The following is a 14,291-nucleotide window of genomic DNA, read 5'->3' as shown; positions in this document are numbered from 1 at the left end:
CATGATCAACTAACTATCCCTATTTGAGTGGTCATAACCATGGAAACCTAAGCTGCAATGCCCTGCACATGAGGTAAGACACATGACTATATCAGGAGAACTACTACATTTCTAATTGGAGGTATTTGCTAATATTATTATTCCACCTACTACATATTGTGGAAAGCTTCAAGAGGAACCTCAACCATCTCATCCAACAAGCCTACAACCTACAATAGCCCTCAGTCCAGTAGACCACTGCGCAACCAGCTCTGTCCTCACCTATTGTACCATCACCCATTCCCTGTAGACTGTGAGCCCTCGCGGGCAGGGTCCTCTCTCCTCCTATACCAGTCTGTTTTGTACTGTTAATGATTGTTGTACGTATACCCTCTTTCACTTGTAAAGTGCCATGGAATAAATGGCGCTATAAAAATAAATAATAATAATAATAATAATATTGGGATAAGCTCTTGGAGATGGAAATACCCCTTTAAGACTTGATTGTGGCTGAGCTTCAGAGGAGGACTTATTAGAAAGAACTATGTGCTACAATATTTCAATTATAAACAGGTTCAAATCCTGTATTGGAGTCTAAAAAAATTAAAGGTTAAAGAAAAAAAATAAATAGGTTTAAGAAAAATCAAAATACTTTTCCAGAGTTGGAATAAAGAAATGTAAAAAAAAAATAAAGAAAAATAAATGTTACTTGGCATAGCTGCATTTGTAAAAGTCTGAATCATAATAAAATATAAAATTGTTTACCTCTATGTAAAACTCTGCAAAGAAGGGAATTTTGTTTACTTACCGTAAATTCCTTTTCTTCTAGCTCCAATTGGGAGACCCAGACAATTGGGTGTATAGCTATTGCCTCTGGAGGCCACACAAAGTATTACACTTAAAAGTGTAAGGCCCCTCCCCTTCTGGCTATACACCCCCAGTGGGATCACTGGCTCACCAGTTTTAGTGCCAAAGCAAGAAGGAGGAAAGCCAATAACTGGTTTAAAGACCAATTCAATCCGAGGAAACATCGGAGAACTGAACCATACCACATGAACAACATGTGTACCCGAAAAAACAGAAAAACCCCGAGAAAACAGGGCGGGTGCTGGGTCTCCCAATTGGAGCTAGAAGAAAAGGAATTTACGGTAAGTAAACAAAATTCCCTTCTTCTTTGTCGCTCCATTGGGAGACCCAGACAATTGGGATGTCCAAAAGCAATCCCTGGGTGGGTAAAAGAATACCTCATGATAGGGCCGTCAAACGGCCCTCTCCTACAGGTGGCCAACCGCCGCCTGAATGACTTATCTACCTAGGCTGGCGTCTGCCGGAGCGTAGGTATGCATCTGATAATGCTTGGTAAAAGTAAGTAGACTCGACCAGGTGGGTGCCTGACACACCTGCTGAGCCGTAGCCTGGTGCCGTAATGCCCAGGATGCACCCACGGCTCTGGTAGAATGGGCCTTCGGCCTTGAGAGAACCAGAAGCCCAGTAGAACTGTAGGTTTCAAGAATTGGTTCCTCGAGCCCCTGAGCAAGGGTGGATCTGGAAGCTTGCGACTGTTTACGCCGACCAGCGACAAGGACAAAGAGTGCATCCGGGTGGCGCAGGAGCGCCATGCGGGAAGTAGAACCTGAGTGCTCTCACCAGAACCAACAGATGCAAATCTTTCTGAAATTGATGGACTGGACGAGGACACAAAGAAGGTGAGGTGATATCCTGATTGATATGAAAATGGGATACCACCTTAGGGAGAAATTCCGGAACCGGACGCAGAACTACCCTGTCCTGGTGAAGGACCAGGAAGGGAGTTTGTATGAGAGCGTTGCTAGCTCGGAAACTCTCCTAAGAGACGAGACCGTTACTAGAAGGCCACTTCCCGTGAAAAACGGGAAGGGAGACATCCTTCAAAGGCTCGAAAGGCGGCATCTGGAGAGCAATTAGAACCTTGTTCAGATCTCAGGGCTCTAACGGCCGCTTGTACGGAGTGCTGAGAAGACAAACTCCCCGTAGGAACGTGCGTACCTGAGGAAGTCGTCGTTTCTGAAAAAATACAGATAGCGCTGAGACTTGTCCCTAAAGGGAACTGAGCGACAACCCATTTTCCTACCTAGATTGCAGGAAGGAAGGAAACATAGACGATGCAACCGGCCAGGGAGAAACACCCTGCGCCGAGCACCGAGATAAGAACATCTTCCACGTCCTGTGGTCAATCTTGGCGGACGTTGGTATGCTAGCCTGTCTCATGGTGACAACCACGTCCTGAGGTAATCCTGACGACAGTAGGTTCCAGGACTCAATGCCACACCATCCGGTTGAGGGCCGTAGAATTCAAATGGAAGAATGGCCCTTGAGACAGCCAGTCTGATTGGTCTGGTAGTGCCCCCGGTTAGCCTACCGTGAGGCACCACAGAACCGAGTACCACAACATCCTCGGCCAATTTGTAGCGACGAGGATGGCGCGGCCGCAGTCGGTCTTGATCTAGCGCAGTACTCTGGGCAACAATGCCAGAGGTGGCACCTAAGGTAGCTGGAACTGCGACCAATGCTGAACTAAGGCGTTTGCCGCCAGAGCTCGATGATTGTGAAACCGTGCCATGAAGCTGGCACATTGTTGTTGTGCCGTGACGCCATTAGATCGACGTCCGGCCTCTGTCAGCGGCGCCAGATCTCCTGAAACCCGTCCGGGTGAGGAGACCATACTCTTTCGGCCACACCTCAGCGACTTAGGAAGTCAGCTTCCTAGTTTCCACACTTGGGATGTGAATTGTGGATATGGTGGATGCCGTGTCTTCCACCCACATCAGAACCTGCCGGACTTCCTGGAAGGCTTGCCGGTTGCGCGTTCTTCCTTGGTGGTTGATGTATGCCACCGCTGTGGAGCTGTCCGACTGAAGTCGGATATGCTTGCTTTCCAGCCGCTGTTGGAAGGATTGTAGGGCAAGATACACTGCTCTGTGTTCAAGAACATTGATCTGAAGAGTGGACTCTTGCTGAGTCCACGTACCCTGAGCGCTGTAGTGGAGAAAAACTGCTCCCCACCCTGATAGACTCGCCTCTGTCGTAACTATCGCCCAGGACGGGGATAGGAAGGACCTTCTTTTTGACCAAGAGGTGAGAAGAAGCCACCACCGAAGAGATTCCTTGGCCGCCTGAGAAAGAACGACGACTCTGTTGAGGAACGTCGACTCCTCGTCCCATTGGCGGAGAATGTCCCATTGTAGTGGACGCAGTAAAACTGCGCGAAAGGAACTGCCTCCATTGCTACCATCTTACGTAGGAAGTGCATGAGGCGTCTCAATGTGTGCGACTGGTTCTTAAAGAAGAGCTTGCAGCCCGTAGTGAATGCTGTTTGTCTAGCGGCAGCTTCACTATCGCTGAGAGAGTAAGAAACTCTATGCCTAGATATGTTATCGATAGGGTCGGGGTCGGATCTGACTTTAAAAAGTTGATGATCCACCCAAAACTCTAGAGAGTCTCCAGCGCAACGTTCGGGCAGTGTTGGCATGTTTCCTAAGAGAGTGCCTTGACAAGTAGATCGTCTCCTTCGCACAAAGCACAAAACTGGTGAGCCAGTGATCCCACTGGGGGTGTATAGCCAGAAGGGGAGGGGCCTTACACTTTTAAGTGTAATACTTTGTGTGGCCTCCAGAGGCAATAGCTATACACCCAATTGTCTGGGTCTCCCAATGGAGCGACAAAGAAAAAAAGTTTACACAGTGGAACCTCGCTTAACGAGTAACCCAGTTAACGAGAATTTTGCTTAACAAGCAAAGCTTTCTGTAAATTTGTAACTCCGTTTACGAGAAAGCTTTGCTGTACGAGCGAAATTCTCACCACACACACTTCCGGTTCCGTCCATCCACCACGCTCTGACCCGCTCGTGCAGTCCACACAAACACACACAAGCAAGCACAAGCACACACACGCACATACACATATTATGCTCACCTTACCTTCCGTTCCATCGCCGGCCTCATGGTTCTTGTGGTTCGCCGGTACAGAATGTGTATCGGTCGTGATGGTTACCCAATACACAGCCTGTACCAGCGAACTACAAGAACCATGAGGCCGGCGATGGAACGGAAGGTAAAGTGAACATATGTGTACCTTCCGTTCCATCTCCGGCCTCATGGTTCTTGTAGTTCGCCGGTACAGAATGTGTATCGGCAACCATCGCAACGAGTTAAGAACTTCCGCTGTCAGCCGCTTCTCAAAGGCAGTGCGCTGGCCAATCAGAGGCGAGCGGCTCCTGCCTTTGACGTCAGCGCTCTGGCAGCGGAAGTTCCTCTCGTTGCGATGGTTGCCGATACACAGCCTGTATCGGCGAACTGCAAGTTCCAGGAGGCTGGCGATGGAACGGAAGGTAAGGTGAGCATAATATGTGTGCGTGCGTGTTTGTGCATGTGTGGAATGGCACAATAGGGGACCAGGATGGGAGATTGCACAAGTTGTGAAACGAATTGTCTGAGCTTGCATTATTTCCTATGGGAAATCTTGCTTTGCTGGACGAGTAACTTGGTTTACAAGCACACTCCCAGAACGGATTGTTCTCGTTAACCAAGGTTCCACTGTATAACAAAACATTTCTAACATTTTTTGATTACCTCACCTCTCACAAAAAAATGCATGAAAAAAAATAAGTTAAACATTGTATGTGCCCAAAAATGGTAACACTATAAACTACAGCTCGGGATGCAAAACTATAGCCTTTATATAAGGCAGTAGACATAAATCTAAAAGTTCTCAGAAAAAGCGGAAATAAACATTTATTTAAGAAAGTCCAGAACTGACCTGGAGAAGTAATTTTCTCAATACAATGAATGTCACAAAACCCAAAACACAACTGCAGAATTGTACTTTTTTACAATTTTACCCTATTTGGATTTTTTTTCCCCCATTTTTCTGTACACTACATAAAGTATAAAGTTAATGGGATAGTTCAAAACTGCAACTTGTTCACACAAAAAAAACAAAAAAAAAACAACAAAAACAAGCCCTCATATGACTGTGCCAAGAATAAAAAAAAAAAAAGTTATTTCTCTTGGAGGAAGGGGAGGAAAAAAAATACACAAAACTAAAAATCACCCAGTCATTAGTTGGGCAATATACTTCAATGCTAATTCTACATCTTTAGTAGTCCTAGGCTCATTTACAATTGCTGGGTAAGAAAAAAAAAAACATCCAGCAACTCTCATTCCTGCAAATGAGATACAAGCAGGAATGGCTAGCTGTCGGTAGTAAAGGCCAGCTCAAATGATTGGTCAAGTAGGTGCCTCTGCTGAGAATTAATAAAATGTGAAAAGTAGAATATGTTTTCAATAATTGCCCCGGAAAGTGCAATAACTGGCATTTTCTCTATAAAAGGCAGCACCCTGCTGATAAAAGCAGAAGAGAAATAATTGCTACGTACAGATTTATTGTCGTCGTTGCTCGATGTTGGATCCTTGTAGGTGGAGCCTGGTAATGCAGGGAAGTCCTCGTTGTGTATTGAGAAGTCCTGAGACTGCTCACTTGCTGGCTTTGTCACCATACCGACTGCAATACATTTACAAACTTGTCATACAGAAGCTACTGTTCAGTGGGACAATTATGGGAAAGTGGTCATAAAAACTGCAATATGGGAAAACAAGAAATCCAGAATTTCGACTGAAAAGCATCCACAGTCCGGCAGTTGTAATCATGCAAGAACACTTACAGCAGATGGGAAAATCTCTTACCATAGGGAGCTCTTCCAGCTAAAGGGTTTATTAACGGGGTAGGGTTGCCACTTCCTTCCCTTCGATTTCTATCAGCTAGTGCAGGGAAATCTGAAAGGTCCAAACCTGTCACATTTTCACTTCCGTCTGAAAAACAAAAAAGTGTGCCAAAAGCAATAAGCAAGCATAGCCTCGAATTGTGACTGAAGAGCCAAGAGCTATATAGGACATTAAAATTCCCATTTTTACTAATAAAAAGCACCATGTATACAGTGCTGGGTGTGAAATAGAGAGGAATCTCGAGAACAATCCTTTCTGGGACTGTGCTTGTAAACCAAGTTACTCGTTCAGCAGAGCAAGATTTCCCATAGGAAATCATTGCAATGCAGACAATTTGTTCCACAACTTGTTCGATGTCCCATCCTGGTCCCCTATTGTGCCATTCCACACACACACAAACATGCATGCGCACACACACATATTATGCTCACCTTACCTTCCATTCCATCGCTGGCCTCCCGGTTCTTGTAGTTCGCCGGTACAGGATGTGTATCGGCAACCATCGCAACGATGCCGGAGCTTCCGCTGCCAGAGCGCTGATGTCAAAGGCAGGAGCCGCTTGCCTCTGATTGGTCAGCGCACTGCCTTTGAAAAGAGGCTAACAGCGGAAGTTCCTCAATCGTCACGATGGTTATCCTGTACCGGCGAACTACAAGAACCGGGAGGCCGGCGATGGAATGGAAGGTAAGGTGAGCATAATATGTGTGTGTTTGTGTGGACTGCAAGAACGGGTCAGAGCGCGGTGGAAGTACGGAACCGGAAGGGTGTACGGTGAGTATTTGCTTGTACGGCAAAGATTGCTCGTAAACTGAGTTACAAATTTACAGCAAGCTTTGCTCGTATAGCGAAATTCTCGCACACCAAGTTACTCGTTAAACAAGGTTCCACTGTATTTGTAAGCACATGAAGGCAAGAAAATAATCCTTTCCTATTCTAGACTAGTGTTCCCAACTCCAGGTCATTTTTTCAGGATTTCCATAGTGTTGCACAGGTGATGCCTTGATAATGATTCCATCACCTGGGCATGTGTAGGGGGCAGGGAGGACTGGAGTTTGGAAAACACTGGCCTAGAGAATTTAATCGCTGCAGATGGGAGTTCTGTGGATCCAGACATTACACATAGTGGAGCCAAGAAAGCAGTGATCAATGACGTATTCATCTGTGCCACCGTGTAGCTAAGGGGAAAACTTTTCTCCTTGTGGAGACTGACAAACCAATCTGGTTGTTGGTGAGGAGTCTTATAGCTGCAATGCTCCTCTGGGAAATAGCCCCTCAAACCCCACTATAGCTTCTCATACAGCCAGATCAGATCTCATACTTTGCACTGACGAGGGGCAATCACCCCGATACATTGTGTCTGCAAATTGAGGTTTTAATCTGGCATATATCCTAAGTCATATAGCAAGGCTTGTTAAAGGGCCACTTTTGATTTTTAGGATTGCTACTTCCAATAGGTGGCGCTAGAATTTGTCTCCTTCCTCTCTGAAGAGACAATTTGCACCTTGTGGCTACAAATACATCCGACTGTGAGCTCTAAAGTGCATGCACAGTAAAGGGAATTTTGTTTACTTACCGTAAATTCCTTTTCTTCTAGCTCCTATTGGGAGACCCAGACAATTGGGTGTATAGCTTCTGCCTCCGGAGGCCACACAAAGTATTACATTTTTAAAAAAGTGTAACCCCTCCCCTCTGCCTATACACCCTCCCGTGGATCATGGGCTCCTCAGTTTTGGTGCAAAAGCAGGAAGGAGGAAACTTATAAATTGGTCTACGGTAAATTCAATCCGAAGGATGTTCGGAGAACTGAAGACCATGAACCATAAGAACAAATCAACATGACAACATGTGTACACAAAAGAACAACCAGCCCGAAGGGCACAGGGGCGGGTGCTGGGTCTCCCAATAGGAGCTAGAAGAAAAGGAATTTACGGTAAGTAAACAAAATTCCCTTTTTCTTTGTCGCTCCATTGGGAGACCCAGACAATTGGGACATCCAAGAGCAGTCCCTGGGTGGGTAAAAGAATACCTCAATAAAAGGAGCCGAAAACGGCCCCCTCTTACAGGTGGGCAACCGCCGCCTGGAGGACTCGCCTACCTAGACTGGCGTCTGCCGAAGCATAGGCATGCACTTGATAGTGCTTCGTGAAAGTGTGCAGACTAGACCACGTAGCTGCCTGACACACCTGCTGAGCCGTCGCCCGGTGCCGCAAAGCCAAGGACGCACCTACGGCTCTGGTATAATGGGCTTTCAACCCTGAAGGAAGTGGAAGAACAGAAGAACGGTAGGCCTCGAGAATCGGTTCCTTGATCCACCGAGCCAAGGTTGACTTGGAGGCCTGAGAGCCCTTACGCTGGCCAGTGACAAGGACAAAGAGCGCGTCTGAACGGCGCAGGGGCGCCGTGCGAGACACGTAGAACCGGAGTGCTCTCACTAGATCCAAAGAGTGCAAATCCTTTTCACACTGGTGAATTGGATTAGGGCAAAAGGAAGGCAAGGAGATATCCTGATTTAGATGAAAAGGGGATACCACCTTAGGGAGAAATTCCGGGACAGGACGCAGAACCACCTTATCCTGGTGAAAAACCAGGAAGGGGGCTTTGCATGACAGCGCTGCAAGCTCAGACACTCTCCGAAGTGATGTGACCGCCACCAGGAAGGCCACCTTCTGAGAAAGACGGGAGAGAGAGACATCCCGCAGCGGCTCAAAAGGCGGCTTTTGAAGAGCCGTCAGAACCCTGTTAAGATCCCAAGGTTCCAACGGACGTTTGTAAGGTGGGACCATGTGACAGACCCCCTGCAGGAACGTGCGTACCTGCGGAAGCCTGGCTAGACGCTTTTGAAAAAACACGGAGAGCACCGACACTTGGCCCTTGAGAGAGCCGAGGGACAAAACCTTGTCCATTCCAGATTGTAGGAATGAAAGAAATGTGGGTAAAGCAAACGGCCATGGAGGAAAACCGTTATCAGAGCACCAGGATAAGAAGATTTGCCAAGACCTGTAATAGATTTTGGCGGACGTAGGCTTCCTGGCTTGTCTCATGGTGGCAATGACATCCTGAGATAACCCTGAAGACGCTAGGAGCCAGGACTCAATGGCCACACAGTCAGGTTGAGGGCCACAGAATTCAGATGGAAAAACGGCCCTTGTGACAGCAAGTCTGGGCGGTCTGGAAGCGCCCACGGTTGACCCACCGTGAGATGCCACAGATCCGGATACCACGACCGCCTCGGCCAGTCTGGAGCGACGAGAATGGCGCGACGGCAGTCGGACCGGATCTTGCGTAGTACTCTGGGCAGCATCGCCAGAGGGGGAAACACATATGGCAGTCGAAACTGCGACCAATCCTGGACCAGAGCGTCCGCTGACAGAGCTCTGTGATCCTGAGACCGTGCCATGAAGGCCGGGACCTTGTTGTGTCGTGACGCCATGAGATCGACGTCCGGCGATCCCCAGCGGCGACAGATCTCTCGAAACACGTCTGGGTGAAGAGACCATTCCCCCGCGTCCATGCCCTGACGACTGAGAAAATCTGCTTCCCAGTTTTCCACGCCCGGGATGTGAACTGCGGAGATGGTGGAGCCTGTGACTTCCACCCACTGCAGAATCCGCCCGACTTCCTGGAAGGCTTGACGACTGCGAGTGCCGCCTTGGTGGTTGATGTAGGCGACGGCAGTGGCGTTGTCCGACTGGATTCGGATCTGCCTGCCCACCAGCCACCAATGGAAAGCCAATAGGGCTAGATATACTGCCCTTATCTCCAGAATATTGATCTGAAGGGACGATTCTATTGGAGTCCAGGTTCCTTGAGCCCTGTGGTGGAGAAAAACCGCTCCCCAACCTGACAGGCTCGCGTCCGTGGTGACCACGGCCCAGGTTGGGGGGAGGAAGGATTTTCCCCGAGACAGAGATGTGGGTAGGAGCCACCACTGAAGTGATGTTTTGGTTGCAAGTGAAAGAGAGATGTTCTTGTCGAGGGAAGCCGAACTCTTGTCCCATTTGCGAAGAATGTCCCATTGGAGTGGCCGTAGATGGAATTGCACGAACGGCACTGCCTCCATAGCTGCAACCATCTTCCCCAGGAAGTGCATGAGGCGCCTTAAGGGGTGTGACTGACTCCGAAGAAGTGACTGCACCCCCGCCTGCAGAGAAAGCTGTTTGTCCCGCGGTAGCTTGACTAACGCTGGAAGGGTATGACACTCCATCCCGAGGTAAGTCAGTGATTGGGTCGGCGTCAACTTGGATTTCGGGAAATTGATGATCCACCCGAACTGCTGGAGAGTCGCCAGAGTGACAGTAAGACTTCGTTGACACGCTACCCGAGAAGGGGCCCTGACTAGGAGATCGTCCAAGTATGGGATCACCGAGTGGCCCTGAGAGTGCAGGACCGCCACGACGGATGCCATGACTTTGGTGAAGACCCGTGGGGCTGTCGCCAGGCCGAAGGGCAATGCGACGAACTGGAGGTGTTCGTCCCCGATGGCGAAACGCAGGAAACGTTGATGTTCGGGTGCGATCGGCACATGGAGATAAGCATCCTTGATGTCGATCGATGCTAGGAAGTCTCCTTGTGACATCGAGGCGATGACCGAGCGGAGAGATTCCATCCAAAACCGTCTGGTTCTCACATGTCTGTTGAGCAGCTTGAGGTCCAGAACGGGACGGAATGACCCGTCCTTTTTTGGCACCACGAACAAGGTGGAGTAAAATCCGCGACCACGTTCCTGAAGGGGAATGGGAATTACAACTCCTTCCATCTTTAGAGCGTCCACCGCCTGAAAAAGTGCGTCGGCCTGTGCGGGGGGTGGGGAGGTTCTGAAAAAACGAGTCGTAGGTCGAGAGCTGAACTCTATCCTGTAACCATGAGACAGAATGTCTCTCACCCATCGGTCTTGAACGTGTGGCCACCAGGCGTCGCCAAAGCGGGAGAGCCTGCCACCGACCGAGGATGCGGCTAGGGGATGCCGAGAGACATGAGGAGGCCGTCTTAGAGGCAGTGCCTCCTGCGACCTTTTGGGGGCGTGACTTGGACCGCCACGCATAGGAGTTCCTCTGGCCTTTCTCCGGCCGGTTGGACGAAGAGGATTGGGGCTTGGCGGAGGGACGAAAGGACCGAAACCTCGATTGGATTTTTCTCTGCTGAGGTCTCTTAGGTTTGGACTGGGCTAAGGAGGAGTCCTTTCCAAACTGAGGAGCCCGTGATCCACGGGAGGGTGTATAGGCAGAGGGGAGGGGTTACACTTTTTTAAAAGTGTAATACTTTGTGTGGCCTCCGGAGGCAGAAGCTATACACCCAATTGTCTGGGTCTCCCAATGGAGCGACAAAGAAATATAGATTTACTTATGATGTATGTCTTTTACACCAGTTTCCCACATCTGTGTTTCGCTGTCCAAGTATAAACTATAGCCCATCTGTAGCTTTCCATTTGGATAACTTGCTATTATATACATCTCTATTCCCTACCATAGACAGATAATCACCCACTGACGTGGAATAGTACACACATGCCCAGAGAAGAGAATCTGGACATTTTCAATAGAAGAGGGCATATCCCCTTTAAATGGAAGATGTCCCAGTGATCAGCTGAATGATATGGGCTAAAGTCCTAGGAGTCACCTCTATAGCACTATTTGCCATGCATTCAAATGCACGGAAAGGCACGTGTATGCTATGACAATGGTTTGCTCAAATGCGCAGGGGTCATCATCCTGAGAAAACCCTGTATAATGTAATGAAACTGGAAAGACATGTTTAAGAAAAGTGGCCTTCTCCACAACAATATAACATTCAGTAAGTTTAGGCTTAGGCTATGTGTCCATGGGGCTCTGTACCCGTGGATATATCCGCAGGTACGTCCGCAGGTGTCCCGCCGCAGCCCCCCGGAATCCGCAGCTATACATTGCTGCGGGATTCCAGTGAAATAGCTGCGGTAAACCTGCGGATATTTGTGCAACTCACCTGCGGAAGTCCCGGCCTCTATCTCCATAGTGGAGAGGCAGGACATCCACAGGTATTTCCGCAAGAATAATTGACATGCAGTTACATGCGGCTGTGGGACATCCGCAGCATATTCCACACATACCGTAGCATGGACACAGCACTCCCCACGTCCCATAGGATAACATGGGGAGTGTCTGTACTTGCTAAAACCTGCGGATTTATCTAGAAAATCCAGAAAATCCGCAGGTTTTCCGAGGCAAAATCCACAGGAACAGAGTCCCGTGGGCACATAGCCTTATAATGATATAACTTGTCAATGTGATTAAACATATAACAAAATGTGGCATAAATAATACATGTGGGGTGACATCTATTGTAACAATGGCTTCATTTAAAAAAATAAACCGCTCTCTCACCTGTCCCATTAAAAATATTACTCGATAATGAATTGTTCAAACCAAACGCCTGATTTCTGTTCATACCAAACCCAGACATGCTGTGTGATCAAAGAAGACAACATTAGGAGTCAAAAAAATCACAGAAAACATGAATACAAAAAAAAGATGTGAAAACAATACAAAGGGAGTCCTACATCACTGCCCTATGCCTTAGGCACAGGTCATGTTCAGTATGGGGGAGAGCTTTCAGAGCTAGTGCAATGGAAGGGTGGAGGAGATGCCAATCGCTAATCCCAGTTGCTCACACTTATTTTTGGTAGAAAATTAAAATGTTTGTTTTTTTTTTCCCCATAAATAAATATGGTCAGATAATGCTGGTAGGAACAACCAATTTTGCAACGTACTGCTTATTAAAAAGGTAAGCCATTGTGGAGATTAACACTTTACTTTTGTTTACAGCTCGTTGTCTAAGAAACCAACCACCGCTGTTAGACAGCAGAACATGTGCAGTGCTTACAAGATCTTCTCTACTGAGCTTGTAAGCACTGTTTTGAAGCTGCTACCACATTTTCCCAGCCAGTTCCAGCACTGTTCTTACAAGCTAGACAGAATCGGTGGTTGGTCTCTTAGGAAACAAAAGTGTTAATATCTCATAACGGTGGCAAATTTTAAGAAGCCATAAACTGCAAAAGTGCTAGTATTTACAAGCACTTATCTGACAATAGCATTCTATAAAGCTGAAAATATAATTTGTCTATAGACTGATCGGATGTCCTTGGCTTCTACTCCACTTGGTTTTGTTCGCAAGGTAAAGGATTTGGCCACACAGTTAAAGTACATGTATCGCTTTTCCCCGAAAATAAGACAGGGTCTTGTATTATTTTTTTGCTCTGATAGATACGGTAGGGCTTATTTTCAGGGTAGGTCTTATTTTTGGGGAAACATGGCTTAGATTTTATTCCCTATATACTGCTAAGTTTACCCCCAAAAGAATCGCACTTACCAGACCCCAAGCAATTACAGTTGTCAAGTGAATGGGCTATTACATTCAAGTCTGTATGGCTGTCAGACCCTACATTCCTCAGCGGATCGCTCCCCCTGCTGGCCAGCAGCAGTATCACTCATGCAGAGTTAGTGAAAGTGGAGTGATACTGCGAGTGTGTGTGTGTGTGTGTGTGTGTGTGTGTGTGTGTGTGTGTGTGTGTGTGTGTGTGTGTGTGAGTGAGTGAGTGAGTGAGTGAGTGAGTGAGTGAGTGAGTGAGTGAGTGAGTGAGAGAAAAAGAGAGCGAGAGAGAGAGGTGTGCGATACTGTGATCCAATGCAGGGTGTGTGAGAAAAGTGGAATGATACTGTGACGGGGTATGCGACAGAGCAGTAAGGGACGCCAGGCCAAGGAACAATCCAAAGGGCTTTATTGGAACCACAAAGATAAAGCACCAAACATAAATATAAATCCTTAAAGTCTGCAAGGAGTCCACAACAAAACAAAAGATCCAGGGGCGCCTCCCGGTATTCCAACGCCAGGGAAAATGTGGCAATGGTCCTTATATGAGTTCCTTGAGTCCAACAGGGTGAACAACAAAACACAATCCCACGTGGCCACTGATCTCCAATATGTGACAGTCCATACACAGGCTCTAGGATCCAGCCTCAGCAATAAATCCTAGTCCTTCTCCAGCTGAGATCCAACTAACTGACCTAACATGGGTCTCATTGTTCTTTTCTCCTGGGATCAGCCCCTAAGGTGGGCGAACCTTCCCCTGGACATTTGATACATGAATGGACTTTAGATGTCCTGGCTGTTCTTTTTACCAAGTTGTGGATTGGAGGAGTCCCATGCTGAGAAGAACAAACAATCTCCCAGCAGAAGCAGTACAAAGGAGGGACAGACTATTACACCATGAGCACAAGCGGGGGAGGGACATGCTGTTACAGATACTGTGACCGTGTGTGTGTGTGTGTGTGTGTGTGTGTGTGTGTGTGTGTGTGTGGACCCAAAGTGGGGTGTGTGAGAAAGTGGAATGATACTGTGACCCAATGTGTGAGTGACAGCGGAACACCGAGGGACCCGACAACAGCGCAGATCTTTGTGAGAGCTCAATCACTGTCACTGTTGGCACTTGGCAGCTATAGGTCTAATAACAGACTAACTAAACATTTTCCATTATTTATATCATCACAATGCCAGATTTCTCAGTAGAGGAGGCATAAAATA

The 14,291-nt window shown here is 47.7% G+C and overlaps 1 protein-coding gene across 2 annotated transcripts in view; it reads right to left on the bottom strand.

Moving 5' to 3' along the window:
* Positions 1-14,291, bottom strand: part of CNOT2 (CCR4-NOT transcription complex subunit 2) — a 182,400-nt gene that overhangs the window by 90,200 nt on the left and 77,909 nt on the right. For both annotated transcript variants that reach the window (XM_075344885.1, XM_075344886.1), the window contains exons 6-8: positions 12,095-12,174; positions 5,700-5,825; positions 5,393-5,517 (exon numbers count right to left, since the gene is read on the bottom strand). In XM_075344885.1, the coding sequence (XP_075201000.1) occupies positions 5,393-5,517; positions 5,700-5,825; positions 12,095-12,174 (331 nt within the window). The remainder of the gene's footprint in view (positions 1-5,392; positions 5,518-5,699; positions 5,826-12,094; positions 12,175-14,291) is intronic.

The sequence above is a fragment of the Anomaloglossus baeobatrachus genome, chromosome 4 (genome assembly GCF_048569485.1).
Source record: "Anomaloglossus baeobatrachus isolate aAnoBae1 chromosome 4, aAnoBae1.hap1, whole genome shotgun sequence".
NCBI lineage: Eukaryota > Metazoa > Chordata > Amphibia > Anura > Aromobatidae > Anomaloglossus > Anomaloglossus baeobatrachus.
This window is presented reverse-complemented; position numbering and strand designations above follow the sequence as displayed.